Source organism: Saimiri boliviensis, chromosome 4 (genome assembly GCF_048565385.1).
Source record: "Saimiri boliviensis isolate mSaiBol1 chromosome 4, mSaiBol1.pri, whole genome shotgun sequence".
In the NCBI taxonomy this organism is placed as follows: domain Eukaryota; kingdom Metazoa; phylum Chordata; class Mammalia; order Primates; family Cebidae; genus Saimiri; species Saimiri boliviensis.
Window position 1 is genome coordinate 97,094,964 of NC_133452.1, and position 14,669 is coordinate 97,109,632.

At 47.7% G+C, this 14,669-nt stretch overlaps 1 protein-coding gene across 2 annotated transcripts in view; it reads right to left on the reverse strand.

Moving 5' to 3' along the window:
* The window catches only part of TRAM2 (translocation associated membrane protein 2), a 77,083-nt gene that overhangs the window by 5,183 nt on the left and 57,231 nt on the right, over positions 1-14,669 (reverse strand). For both annotated transcript variants that reach the window (XM_003923118.4, XM_074397897.1), the window contains exons 3-9: positions 11,506-11,615; positions 10,879-10,995; positions 4,441-4,499; positions 3,182-3,266; positions 2,479-2,549; positions 949-1,053; positions 514-657 (exon numbers count right to left, since the gene is read on the reverse strand). In XM_003923118.4, the coding sequence (XP_003923167.1) occupies positions 514-657; positions 949-1,053; positions 2,479-2,549; positions 3,182-3,266; positions 4,441-4,499; positions 10,879-10,995; positions 11,506-11,615 (691 nt within the window). The remainder of the gene's footprint in view (positions 1-513; positions 658-948; positions 1,054-2,478; positions 2,550-3,181; positions 3,267-4,440; positions 4,500-10,878; positions 10,996-11,505; positions 11,616-14,669) is intronic.

Consider the following 14,669-nt stretch of genomic DNA (forward strand, 5'->3'; position numbering starts at 1 on the left):
ATTCAAATGAATTTCTGGAAGAGTGGATTCTCATTTAGCATGTCACTTAAAAGGGGAGCAACCCTGGACAAATCCATCTCCTGGGCCTAGGGGCTCTGAGAAACAGTGGCTTCCTCACTGCCTTCTCACGGGTACTGAAGGCCACTGGCCAAGCCATTGAGCACATGGTTTTAGCACCCACACAGAAGAAGAGGAGAATGATATCAACTGAGAGACTGGGTGTGATGCCTCTATGTGCCACAAAGTGCCAGACAAGTGTAAGGGATTCCTATTTGGACTGCAATCTGAGCAAACCAGGGCCAGGGAGTGAAGATGGTTTGGATGGAAACAGAAGCTGCTATATCTTCTCCCCTCAGGCCTGATATCCAGAGATTTCCAGCTAAATAACAACATGTGGGAGACGGAAGGGTCTGCTGCCTCCAGACCTTCTGCAGAGGCTGTGCCAAGTTCAGGAGGCCCCTTGTGGTACTCAGGAAACCCTGCCTTATCACCTTGGACTTCTGCCCGACTCACCTGCAAAACAAAGTGTTGAAGTTCCCTTTCTCGGGGTCAAATGCCTGGTTTTCCATGCGAGCCAGTCCAAAGCCGATGGCCAGCACGGCAAGGGTGAGGATGAAGAGGCGGGTAACCCCAAAAACAGCAGCCCAGGCACTGAACCTGCTCACAGAAGCAGAAGAGGGATGTCAGTCTTTAGAGCCCTTGAAGGAACCTTCACTCTTTTCTCCAGAAGATACTCCAAATGGAAAGAGGATTCAAGGGTGGCTGAGGAAAGTGCTTGAGGGATGAGGTATCTAAAGTCAGATGTTCCAGGAAAAAAACAACACGAGGGCACCGCCTGCAGGTAAGCGGGCCGTGTGTACCCAGGGAGGGACCCTCCAACCATCCAGGCCTCAGAGGGAAGCCCTGTCCAGACCTCTGAGCAGACCAGCCTCCAGCAGCCCCACTTACAGTTTCTCATTGTTTTCATCTGCAAAGTAGAAGAGTCGAGCCATGTGGAAGAGGAACTCAGTTGAGTACTGCAGCAGCAGCAAGATCAGACCCAGGCGGCTCAGGCTGGGGGGAAAAAGACTAGCCTTACATTCCCTCCAAAATGCCGTGTGGAGCAGAGGCCGTCACATCTTGGCTCAGGCTGTCCTGTGCCTGGCTGGGCTGTGTTTTCTACTCACTCCCACTTTCCCTGGGTGGCTCTGCCCCATCCTTTAGGATCCAGTTCAGCTGTCACACCTTTAAGACGTTTTCCCTAATACCGGCCCCCTGGCCTTTCAGCTGTCCTGTCTCGGTCAGATGCCCTTACCTGTTCCCACAGCAACCCTGGCACAGCCCTTCACAGTGCTCAGCACCTTGCACTCATCCCCTAGGCTGGAACCAAGTACATAAAAGGTGCTCAGAACACATTTGCTGAGCTCTGAGTATAGAAATATAAAGTGTTCTTGTCTGACTTTCCATTGTCCAAGTCTTCACAGCTTCAAGGTACTCAGAGAAGCAGAAAGTGCTCCTTCTGTGTGGCCCTGTTTAGTACATTCTCCCTGCTCTTTGCTACTGCTACGGTGACAGTGCAGAGTGACTTCTTAGACTCATTATGCCTGTGACACATGAGCATCCAACACAAGGGCAGAGCTGGCATCACCATATAGCCTTCAGCCCTCAAAGACCCATCCAGGAACGGATGCTGCTACAGGCCTCCAGAGACAGGAGACAGGGTTTGAGAGCTCCCTCCCTGCCTGAATCTTACTAATCCAAGTCAGTCATTCGCACAGGATGCCTGCTGCAAGGACCTAGGAGACAAAGCGCCTTGGGATTTCCAGGCACCTTGGCAAAAAGTTCCACACAGTGAGCTGTCTGAGTGCCACTCTAAGTGCCAGCCTAGAGAAAGTGCCGGGTGTTCTCCTTTACTGCATGGATAAAGCTCAGCAAAAGTCCAAATTGTCAATGACATGGCTTAACAACATCGATATCATTCTTTTGATAAAAGAGGCTCTCGAGAACATTATAGCAATCCTTTTGCTACTAGAACAACCAAGGGACACCTAGTCTCCATCTCATTACAAATCAAAGGGAAGGGAATTCCAGGGTTACGCGCTCTAGCAGTGTTTGCGCTGGATGCTGTGAGGCAAGCGCCCAGCTTTGGGAGGCCTTCAAGCTGCAAAGCCATGGTTCTAAGGCCAACATCCATTGGAAGTCTTCCTGGCTTTCTCTGTTGAGGGTCTTATTCTGGGTTGCAGAGCAGATGATACATACCGTGTTAAGGGGCTCATCACGCTAAACTGCCCTTACCTATGTCTATGACTGTCTCTTCAGGCTAGAATGAATCACTGAACATAAAGAATCTTCCATGATCATCTTTGTATTGCCAAGTCTTAGCATGCTGCTAGGCACACAGAAGGTGTCAATAAATGCCTGATAATTATATGACTGTGTGGCTAGATGCATGGACATAAAAGGGCAAGGCAATCTGGCTGGCTCCATGGTCTCACTCACTTTAAGAGGTATGCTCCAGCTATGTGCACCAGGTACAGGCAAATATACTGGAGCTGGCGGGGAATTTCCTCCTGGAAACAAGAGAAGCATATCGTAAATTTGCTAATTCCCTAACTGAAGATTGAAAAACATGAGCAGGGGGAGTGTAAGGGGATGAGAGAGGGCCAGGCTCCTCTGGGCTACTTGAACACACACTCCCATGTCCCACAAGTCCCATGAGTCCCCACAGTCCCACTGCATCAGGCTGCTGAAATTCCAAGGGTGGTCAGGTCCATTCCCAATTTCAGCAGCCTTGGGTCTAGTGTCAGAAGGCAAGGTTTGGATTGAGAAAGAAGAGACAGGGGCTGGGGAAGAAGGCCTGGGAAATAATTCAGAGGGAAATTATAAAAAGCAAAAATCAAAACTATAGAAATGGCAAAGATCTCTCCTTTGACATCTAGAAGATCAGAGTTAGGTTTCCTCCAAAGCCGTATGTCTGGTGGAAGCGGCAGGCAAGAAACTGACACTGGTGGCCAACACCCATGGGGGCCTACACGGCGCCTCTCCAAGAGCTGACTCGGCATGCTGCTCAACCCCCAACATATTCCTATCACCACCCAACACTCCACGCTTCTGGAGGAAAGGAAGGGAGGCACCACTGGGAATAGCAGGAGAGGAGTGGTGAATGAATGGCCTCCAAGAAGGGGGAGAAGTGAGCACTCACCTTCCGTACCTTCTGGAAGTATAGCTCAGGAAGTGCGTGCAGCCAGTAGGCCAGCTGGCATAGGTAGAAAAACTTCACCTGGAAGCTGGAGACAAGGGGGCAAGTCACACAGGCAGGATAGAGAAAAGTATCCCTGCAGGCGCTGGCCAGGCATGGGAGGGAAAAGCATGGGCCGAGATTCTGCCTGTGAGGAGCTGGTCTAGGAGCAAGGCAGTGAGGCCGGTGACTGCTGCCCCCTGAGCCTGGGACCCTGGCTTCTCTGCTGGTCCGTGCCCTTGTTCTACATACAAGACCACTTAAAGGGACATGGAAAGTCCACAGAAAGAAACAAACATGATTAAAAGAGCGTAGAGAAGGAGGAATCCTTCAGCCTTGAAAAGGGAGCAGATTACAGAGCACTGTTGATGGAGATGAGGACCAACAAATACACTGAACAACGAATGGCTCTAAGCAGCAAGGGAAAGTTCTAAGTCAGCCCTATGTCCTTTGCTATTGTTGCTCTTAAAGGTCTCGGGAAAGGCAGCTGGGCGTGGTGGCTCATGCCTGTAATCCCAGCACTTTGGGAGACCAAGGCAGGTAGACCACCTGAAGTCAGGAGTTTGAGACCAGCCTGGCCAACATGGTGAAACCCCGTCTCTACGAAAAATACAAAATTTAGCTGGGCATGGTAGCACATGACTGTAGTCCCAGCTACTTGGGAGGCTGAGGCAGGAGAATCACTTGAACCCGGGAAGGGGAGGTTGCAGTGAGCTGAGATTGCACCACTTCACTCCAGTCTGGGCAACAAGAGCAAAACTCCGTCTCAAAAACAAACAAAAAAACAAAGATCTCAGGAAAGCCAAAGGGCAGCCTCCTGATGGAGACAGGCCCAGGTATTGCCCTCAGGGTAAACTGCTCTCTTGGCAGCATTTTAAGAGGCAGAGGACGCTGGCTCTGACGAAGCACCAGCCATGGCAGGCAGGAAGGAAAGACGCTCTGTGGATGTCAGGGGGCGTTATGGAGGGAGATGTTCCGCCTCTTCATCTGTCTCATGCAGTTGAGACTCCTCCGTGATGGGAGCCAGCACAAATGGCCTTGCATCTGGGATTCTCCGGTCAAGCATGCTGAGAAGCAGCGGCTTCCAAACAAGTCTATCATCCACAATAGGCTTAGGGCATGATCTGCTCAACGGGGCCTATGGTGTTCTTGCCACACTCTGGGACAGGAAGGCAGTGGGGCCTGCTCACTCCTCCCTGGGGCTGAGTCACGAGAATACTCACGGGAGGTGCACATGCGGGTAGTCCTCCCAAAGGCTTCTTGGGTTTGTTAAGTAGCCTTCCTGCAGTGGGTAAGAAGAGATACCATTTAGAGATGTGGACATGAGACCTGCTGGGGCCCTGGGACTGGTCCCAGGGTCGGGGATGCATCCAGCCCCCACCTGACAGAAACAGGAAGAAACATGAAATGTGAAAACAGAGCACTTCTCTGTGTGGGACCCCTGGTGCTTGCTTGGCTGGTTTCTTTATTGTGGAAGCTGGAGTAGGAAGGGCTGTGTTCCGAGGTCTAAAGACCTGCATCTGAAGATGAGTCTGACAAGCTAATTAGTCTAGCTCCTCTGAGCAAGCTAATTAGTCTCCCTATACTACAGCTGGCTCATCTGCAAAACGAAATAGAAATACCCACCCTCACAAAGTTATTGTTGGAAATGAATGGGACAGTTTATGTGCCAGGGTCTAGCCCTGTGCCTGGCATGCAGGCGCTCAGGAAATACCGCTATAATGAATAAGCAAATGAACTCCAGAATCACCGTCCACTGGAAACATGAAGAGTCTGCTTGGGCTTTTGACATCCTACTGAATAAACAGCATGGCAGGACCTTGCAGGTCTCACCACGCAGCTGACCTCTGGCATCCACCACACTGTCACTACTGCCAGTTGTTTCCATTACTCTTGCAAGCCCCTTACACTAGGGCCTTTTCTTGCCCATCTTTAGAATTCTAACATCTAGCCCAGCACCTTATATGGGGTGGAGGAGGTAACATGAAAACCATCCCATCACAAAACATCTAGAAACGCTAGATGAAATCTAATGAATATTCTTTTAAATGCAAAGCTGAGCTCACAATAAGAAAAGGAAACCCTCTGGGACCCAAAGGGAGAGAGAGGCTAAAAGATAGAGCAGTAAGGTGACACTGTAGCAGCCCAGAAGGCACTACTCACAGGGCCAGGGTTTTTATGCCCACATGAGAACAGAAGATGGTGCTTCAGGAGGTGGAACCTGAGACCCTTGTATAAGATCAGGCCCTCTGTAAGGCCACAACCTCAGAGAAAGGAAAGACTAGAAAGCGTTTGCTGACCAACACAGGGAAATGAAGATGTCTGCTCAGCCCATACTCAAGGTGAAAACAAAATCATTTATTTTAAAAATCTGCAACCTCAGACTCAGACTCTGAGTTTGGAGTTGAAATATACCACCTATGTGATCCAAAAGCCACCAAGCTAAGAAATTAGTATTAATAGTGTGGTGGGCCAGCGATACCCTAGGGACATACCCTCATCCAAGGATCTCAGGATTCCCACAGATAAAACCTTGGTAAAGATGAATTTGTAATTGAAGATTACAAAACACAGGGAGAAACAATCTACCACAAGCAAGAGTCAGCTGACACTACAGTAGTGCAGCTGGTTGAACAAATGATGAATGCTTTAGGCAATTTCTCTCTTTTGAAGAAAGGGCTCTTATTTGTCACTCAGAGAAGGCAGAGCAGGTTACATTAGGATGACCTCATTTTAGAAATAGGAAAATGAAGAAACAGATAGGAAGGATCTCCTGAAATGAGAGAGTTTTTCAGTAGCACAGCTGAAATCTAAGTTGGGCCACGAACCTTCTGGTCTAGTAACTTCAGGCTAGGCTGTTTCAGTAAATCAGAAAATAAACTGAGCTTGTAGTTTTGATGAGAAGGCTGGGAATCTCAAATGTTCACACTGAGAATTAAGGGCAGAGGTTGTGCAGTGTTCAGAATGAGGCCAATAGGGTTGAGTGAGAAACTTTCTAGGTTATTGTCCATTAGGATCTTCAGTTGTATTTCCAAGTGAGGGCTGATCCAACCATCTTTGAGTCACTGAATGCCCCTTGATCTATCAGTATGCCTTTCAGGTAAAGTCCACAGCCCTAATTCCACAAACCTGGGCCTCTATGAACACAATAACCTAATTGATAGGTCCAACCAGATACATGTATACTATTGCAGTCACGGTCACCTGGATTAGAAGGAAATGGTCTTAGCTTGAACCTGCATGGCCTCACTTCTCACTACCACTGCCCTCCTCTCTCCTCCCTGGGTCAAGCACAGATTGAGGAATACAAGTGGAAGAATCGAGGTACTCAGGTGGTGCCGTGTGAGTGACAGTTGTGGGGTGGTGACAGTTGGGAGCTCTTTCAAATACACTGCCTCTATCATCTCCACCCACCCTCTCTGTCACGCACACACCTGCCTTCGTCAGCACATACCTGCCCCAGGCTACCTCATTCCAGTGACATCAGAGAGGTGAGAATGTCTCTTCCTAAAGAAAGCAGCAATGTACTTAAGAGGAAAAACGGTACTTCTGAAACTGAGGTGGGAGAGAAAGTTTTGCCAAAAAAAAAAAAAAAAAAAAGCACTCGCCAAGAAAAGCAGCACTGAGAGCAACGTAAAGCCCAGACAATCTCGTGATTTTAAACAGGAACACTCAGAACTTTGAAGCCGACAAGCAAAGAAACTCCCCAGAAAAAGGTTGCCTGCTGGTGAATGTCCAGTCCACTGGGACTGGAGGAAGAAAGGGGTGGAGGGAGGAGAGCAGGGGGAGCCAGAGGAAAAATGACTCACTGCTCTGAGAACAGCCTTTTCCAGACCTCTGTCCAGGCAGCTGTCTGAGGGAGGACTAGACTAGGGTACCCTCTGAGCTTAGTCACGCAAAGCACCTGAGTCCACAGGGGGCTGAGTGTGACCCAACAAGCCCCTGAAACCCACCCCAAATCCCATCCATGGATAGGTCTCAGTGGATGGTTTGGAGAGGCTTTTGAAATCCTTTGTTCTCTTTTGATTCTACAAGTCCACTCATGAGCTAAGCAAGGCCTCAACAAGGTGGAGCGATCCCTCCTGTTTCCCCAGCAGCCTTCCTTTCAGGAGATGAACAAACAGAACCACAAAAACAGCAGAATTCAGACACAGCACAGGCAAGTGCTATGCAGATTCAGACATATCTTATCCTATTTGACCATCCGAACAACCATGCACTAAAAATCTGCTCTAAAGCAACTAGTCTGTTAGTAGAAATCAGTCCTGGTGCAAGCAGCAGTGTTAAGAACGTTCCCTCTACTAGGTCTAATATGAAGTCAGAAATGGCAAGAAGTCAGACAGGGAAGACCAAACACCCACCCAACACCCACCCATTCTGCTTTCTCCAGTGAAATGTTATCTTCTTTTTCCCTGAACAATGAATAGTCAAGCAAAGGTAGATTAAAAGTTGGAGGCTGACATTCCCTTAAAAGTATTGGTGGTCCAGCCACACTCCCACTGTTCTACCTCTATATATGCGCGAGAAATGTTTCAATCAAACACCAAAATAATACTGTTATTTCTGGTGGGAAGAATTTGCTTTTGTGAACTTCTCTATATTGTTCACTTTTTAAAAAATTTGATTATTTATGGTATTTATTAAAACAACTAATTCATTACTTAAAAAATGTTGAAGGCTGGAGAGAGAAGATCCATTTGCAGTTAATTCACTCATTCTCACAGCCAACATTTAGCGGGCATTTAGTATGTCGTAGGCACCGTACCAGGGATACAGTAGTGAGCATGGTGCCTGCTAGCAAGCAGCTCAGAATGCAGTGGGAGAAACAGAGAATACACAAAGAAGAAAAGCACCAGCACAGTGCAGAAAATGCAAATTGATGGGGGGTTCTCTAAGGAGATGGTATTTAGGCAGAAACTTGGATGGCAAGAAGGAATTGGCCATAGGATGGCAGGGGATGGAGCCCTTGAGCACAGAAACCACCAGTGCAAAACCCAGGAGGCAGAACAGCCAGGAGTGTTAGGGCAGAGGAGACAAAAGTGGGGTTGTGGACAGTGAGATGAGACCAGCAGGGCTGACAGAACCCAGATCACATGAGTGGGGAGGAAAAAATGATTTCACTGAAAGTGTGGTGGGGGCTTTTAAGCACAAGAATATATGGTTTTATTCCTGTTTAAAAAGATCCAGGTTAGGTGCAGTGGCTGTAATCTGTAATCCCAACACTTTGGGAGGCCGAGGCAGGTGGATCACGAGGTCAGGAGGTCCAGACCAGCCTGGCCAACATGGTGAAACTCCATCTCTACTAAAAAAATAGAATTAGTCAGGTGTGTTGGTATGCACCTGTAATCCCAGCTACTTGGAAGGCTGAGGCAGGAGAATTGCTTGAAACTGGAAGGCAGAGGTTACAGTGAGCCGAGATCATACCACTGTACTCCAGCCTAGGTGAAAGAGCAAAACTCCATCTCAAAAAAAAAAAAGATCCATCTGGCTGATCAAAAAATGGATTGGGGTGGGAGGGTACAAGAGTAGAAAGGGTCTCCTTCTAGAAAAAAAGATATTCAGTGTCCAGGCAACAGATGACGGTAGCTTGGACTATACACATCAAGGTTTCTCAACCTTGGCACTATGGACACTGGGGGCCAGATAATTCTTTGCTGTGGAGGCTGTCCCATCCATTAAAGGCTATACCACAGCATCCTGGCCTCTGCCCACTAGATACCAGTAGCAGATTGCCAAATGTCCCCTACAGGCCCAAATCTTCCCTGGTCAAGGGTCACTAGACTAGAGGTAGCGGTGAAAGCAGCAGACAGTCTCAATGTGTTTGGGAGGCATAGCTGCCAGGAAGTGCCAATGAAATGAGAGAGACAGAAAGAAGAGTCATGAAAAAATTTGCATCATAACAGAAAAATATGATTTAAAAAAACAAGCTGTTTTTATGACTTCTACAGAACTACCTCTCTTCTTCTTCAATCACGTTCCTACCAGGAAGCAGGGTTCCGATGGAGGAGGGCAAGGAGTTGAATGTTGTTAGGAAAAGTCCAGTTGGGGGTCGCCGGAGCTTTCCATGGTCCCCTGGTCTCCATGCCTATTGAATATGTTGAGTGGGGAACTGGCTCTCCCCAGAATAAAAGACTGCCATGTGCCTCCCAAGAAAAGCCTATGTGCTCTCAAACTAATTAGCATCATGTTCAAGTCCTTGAAGAACAGCAAAGATAGAACAGTTGAGCCTTTCACACCCTGGAAGAAGTGTTAAGCAACTTGGCTCCAGCCTCCAAATCTGGTCGCCACGTGTCACAGCTAGGGTGGAATGTCTGGGGGTGAAGTTGAAAGGATAAAAGTGATTCAGAGATGAGGCAATGCTTCCCCTGACCAGCGGTTAAACATCGTTGGTACTTTGAGGCTTCTCTCCTTCAAAGCAGCTTACGTCTCTAGGGGTGGGCATGAACTGAACGTCAAGGGACTGGATGTGATCTGAAACCCAGAAGTATAGGGACTTACATGCACAGCACAACAGCAGGGATGCACTATTCAGACAGTGTCCATCTGCCGCAGGGATTGTGAAGGAGTAGCCTTGCCTGAGAGGACAGAAGTCTTGGGCCCCTCATTTAAAATTCCTAGTGTTCTGCTTAGGAAAGCTGTTCTGTGATGAAATGATAATAGGAATAAAAATAATGTACAAAAGAACATGTTGACTCCAGCTTTGAGAATAGGAATTCGACATTCAGCTCTGGGGACAGAGTTCCTCGTGATGGCAGGGCCCATCACTGTCACTGAAAGAAGAGGAAGAAGGCGAGAGATCTGGGGAAGGCCGGGAAGGAAATCTTACAGAGGTCACAGAGTTGCTGAATTTTCCAAGACCCAGGCATGGATTTCTCAGGGGGCCAGGTTACAGGAAGGTAGGGCTCCAGGTGGTGGTGGGTACCAACTCAACACTTCCTAGCAGGACAGGCAGGGTCTTGTTACAGCAAACTCCAAAGGACCATCCACATTCCTTTCTATGAGGGAATTTGCTGTATAAGAGTCCTATTACGTAGAAAGGAGGGGTAGACAAATTGTCTGGTCCTACAGGCATTTGTTGCAACGGCATTGACTCTCACAGCATTTGATGAGCTGACAGGGTGAGGCTGGCCTCATTTATAGAAGGCCAACATAGTAACACAAATGGTAAGCTGGGCTTGGAACTCTACCTCCAACTCCAAGCTATCCTTGCTGCTTCAAAATCACAGAACCACAGGCATACTGCAAAATTTGAGCTTGGAACTCTTCAATATATAACATGGGCATCAGAATGAACATAAAATGTATCTTATGGGACAGTGTTTGTAGAAGGGCCTTGTAAAACAATACAGGGTTACATAGTTCCATGGTATCATTACCGTAATATTGTATAATAATTATAACAAGTGGTGACTGTTGAACAAGATGACTCTCTCCAGCTATAAAATGGCATCTGTACCATCTGGTCTCTCTCTGCAACACCATGAGGATGCAAACACAGTTTCAGTTTTAAGAAGCAAAGAAGGTTCTAAGAAACTTGCTCCCCTTAACAGAAAAAGAAAAGGAGTAAGGGGTCCTTTGCAGGGATTTGATGAGCAATCCCAGAGCTGGAACCGCCCCTCGGTCTGAGCTCTCCCCCTGCAGCAGTCCTGAGAATGGCTCACCGTCACCACCACGTAGAAGCACCAAATCACTGAGGTGAGATGAAAGACGACCAGCTGTCCAGATTCATTGAACTTGCTGTGTTTGACCTTGGAGAGATGAAGCCGTTTGCTGATTTTCTAAAGAATAAAGAAAACCCCTCATATTAACATACAAATGTATCCATATTGGGCGGGTTTCAAACTCCTGTTTTCTTCCCACAAAAGAGTTGAACATCGTTAGAAGTCTGCAGCTGGCCATAATCCAGGTTATCTGGTGTAAGCCTACTGTGTGCATACAGTGCCTGGTCTAAGGTAAGCGTTTTTAGAAAGTGGCAAGATGAGTGTCTCCAGGCTACATGGAAAGAAAACATCCCCGATTACTCTATGTGCAACAGACCCATAAGGACACCATCCCCACACAGCTTTCTCTCTGTGTAATAAACACCGCTGTCTCATGTGCTGATTAAAGGAGGCTATGAGAGGGAACAGAAACCAAAGTGTGGTGAGGGAAGCCCAGGCAATAGGCCCAACCAGAGCAAGCCAGTTGGAGGATGAACAGGTGCAGAGCTGCAGTTTCTCCAAGCCCAGGTCCTCCACCCCAAGGCACCTCCCCAGCTTCTGATTTCAGAATCCAGACACGTCACTTACATCTAAAATGTACTCCTGAACCACAGCGTGCAAGATGATGGTGATGAAGATGTAGAACAAGATTGTGACCAGGTCCTTAGGGCCATAGTGGTAGTGCACGGTCTCACTGTCTGTGGAGGTAATAAAAGTCCCATCAGCATCCCTGAGGGAAGGAAATACTCCAGGACCCAAAATTGAAATGAGATGGGAAGCAAAATGTGCCATCAAATGCTACCCATTTGCTATAGCTCCAGACTCGGAAGAAGGTTTCTGCCCCAGAATCCTACCCACCCTCTGGTCTTAGCCCTTGGAAGCACCAATGGAGGCAGCTAAGGAGAACCAAGTGCATGGCTGTATCGTGGTAATAGTATCTCCTGAGTCTGAGCATCGGAGCACAGGGGTTAGGAGCCAGGCTTGGAGACCACCAATCTCCATCACTGCCTCTATCACTCCCTGTGTGACTGTGGATAAAGGACTCACCTCTTTAAGCCTCAATTTCCTCCCCTCCAAAATGGGACTATGGTTAATGCTTTCCAAGAAAGCACAGCATGAGGGCTAAATGTGGACTCAGAAGCTAGACTCCTGAGTTTGTATCGAAGCTCTGTCCTATGTGACCCACGGGTATCTCCATGTGTGACCTTCCCGTGCCTCAGTTTTCTCATCTGAAAAGTGAGCGTAACATTTCCTGCATAGCAGGGTTATTGTGAGAATTAAATGAATTAATACATATGAAGTGCTCAGAACAGTGTCTGGCACATAGTAAGTGCTATATATGCACTTGCTATTATCTTTGTTGTTGGGTTATTGTAAGGATCAAATGAGATAATTTGCTGACAACAGTGCCAACAATTTACCGTAAGTCTGCAATAAATGGTGGCCTATTAAAATATGATTTAATAGTAATAAATGAGACAGCATCCCAGGTATAGAAATCTAGTGAAACTCTGCTATTGCAGCCTGTGGACAGAGGAGAACTTGCATCCTTGCTCCAGTCAGTGGGCAGCAGGCTACAGGGCTGGGAGCCTGGTGGCCATGTGCCTGGGTCTGGGCTGCTCTCTACAACCCCCACCCCCCGCAGGCAAATGGCTGCTCTCCAGCTGTGCTGCGTTCGCTCTGAGTCACACACACATGAGTCATCTCACTGCTGGGATGCATTTACCAGAAGGTAGGCCAGGCTCAGTTTGTTTCAGGGTGGCCAGGGAACAAAGTCAAGCTGATTGGGTCACTCTGGGAGTCCACCCTAACCTCAGCCACCCTGGACTGGCAGAATGCAACAGTGGACAGTGGTGAGGGGGTGAGGGAGGTGGCAAGAACAGAGAGAACATGATCTTTCAAATCAGACAAACTTTCCTTTTTCCTCTCCCTCTTCCTTTCCACAAAGACCTACTCTATGAGAGGCACTGAGCTAACTGTTGAAACATAGAGATAAAGGACACCACCCCTGGTTGCAAAACATACAGTGCAGCAGGGAGACTAAGAGACAGATGTACCCTACAGACAGGCAGCACTCCCAAGAGGCAGACACAGTGAGCCACAGTAGGCAAGGGTCCCACTCTGGCTAGGATGGAGGAGGAGGGTAACTGTTCACTGGTCAGAGTGAACAGAACAGCACAGGAACTCGGGAACAGGCAGGGGAGGCTGGTGGGGGGCATCGTAGCCAGAGAAAGCCAAAGAATGCAGGGACTGCAGCTGAAGTGCTGGGGGCAGAGGGGAGGTCACCATGGCAAGTGACCGGCTGCTGTGCATGGCCTGTGTGCCATGTGAAAGGGTGTGGACTTTATCCTGAAGCCAACGTGGAAACATCGAAGAATTCAAATTAAACAGGAAAATGATGACATTTGCATTTTGGAACATTTACTCTGGCAGCAGTGAACAAGCCTGGAGGTAAGAACACCAGTTAGAAAGTTGTTCCTGTGATCCAGGTAAGAAACCACAGGTCCTGAATCAAGGCAGGAGAAGAGAGAGGAAGAAAGAAGGAGGGCTGTCAGGGAGAGAGAACTGAGGAGGCCTGGCAACTGAGGACCGAAGGGCTGGGATCCAGGACGGGGTGTCAGGCACTGAAGAACCGAGGAGAAGACACGAAGATGAGGGAGAGGAGACTCACGGCCCAGCCTCTCCGCTCTACCACGTATGAAGCCAGGATTACATTTTCCTTGCCTTCTTCGTAAAGAGACCAATTAGGTGGCCGCATATTTTGAAATTATAAAATAACTAAACACAGTTTCATCAAGATCCTCCTGACTGGGCAAAATGGGATTTAAACTCAACTGAACAAGCACAGTCCAAAAATCAGTGAAACAGTGCCTGACAAGACCTCAGATTATCCATTTTAAAGCCCTTCACGAGGGTCACCTGCCATTCTTGATCCCAAATACTAGGGTCCCAAAGAGATGTGACCGAAGTCCAAAATCCTTCTTGAAACTAGAATGAATGTAGAAATAAACACAGACTCGCGTTCGCCTGCCATTGAGAGCTGCAGACATGCATCTTCGTTGGCTGACAAACCCCGCACAGGGCTCCATGCTGGGCACTGGGAGATGGCAGTGAGCCACATGGGCACAGCCACTGCCCTCCTGGAGCTTAGTGGGGACACACCAAATCCTCATACACTTAAACACCAGCAGCCAAAGAACTGTAACTCAACCACAAAAAACAAACAAATTAAAAAATGGGCAAAGTTCTTGAAGAGACATTTCTCCAAAGAAGAAATACAAATGGCCAATAAGGACATAAAAGATACTCAACACCACTCATCATTAGAGAAATGCAAATCAAAACCACAAGGTTATCTCCTCACGCCCATTAGTTTGGCTACAAAAATAGCGGGGAGAAAACAGAAAACACCAAGTGTTGGTGAGGACGTGCAGAAATTGGAAACCTCGTACATCGTTGGTGGGAATGTAAAATGGTACAGCCACTACAGAAAACAGTATAGTGATTCTTCAGAACGTTACAAATAGAATTACCACATAATTCAAAAATTCCACTTCTGGGTGTTGGGGTAACTGAAGGCCGGATTTCAATAAAACATTTGTACATCCACGTCCATAGCAGCATTAAGTACAATAGCCAAAAGGGTGGAAGCAATGCAGGTGTCCACGGATTGATGAATGAATAAACAACATGTGCTGTACACACACAGAAGAAGACGATTCAGCCTTTGAAAACAGGAAATTGTGACACAT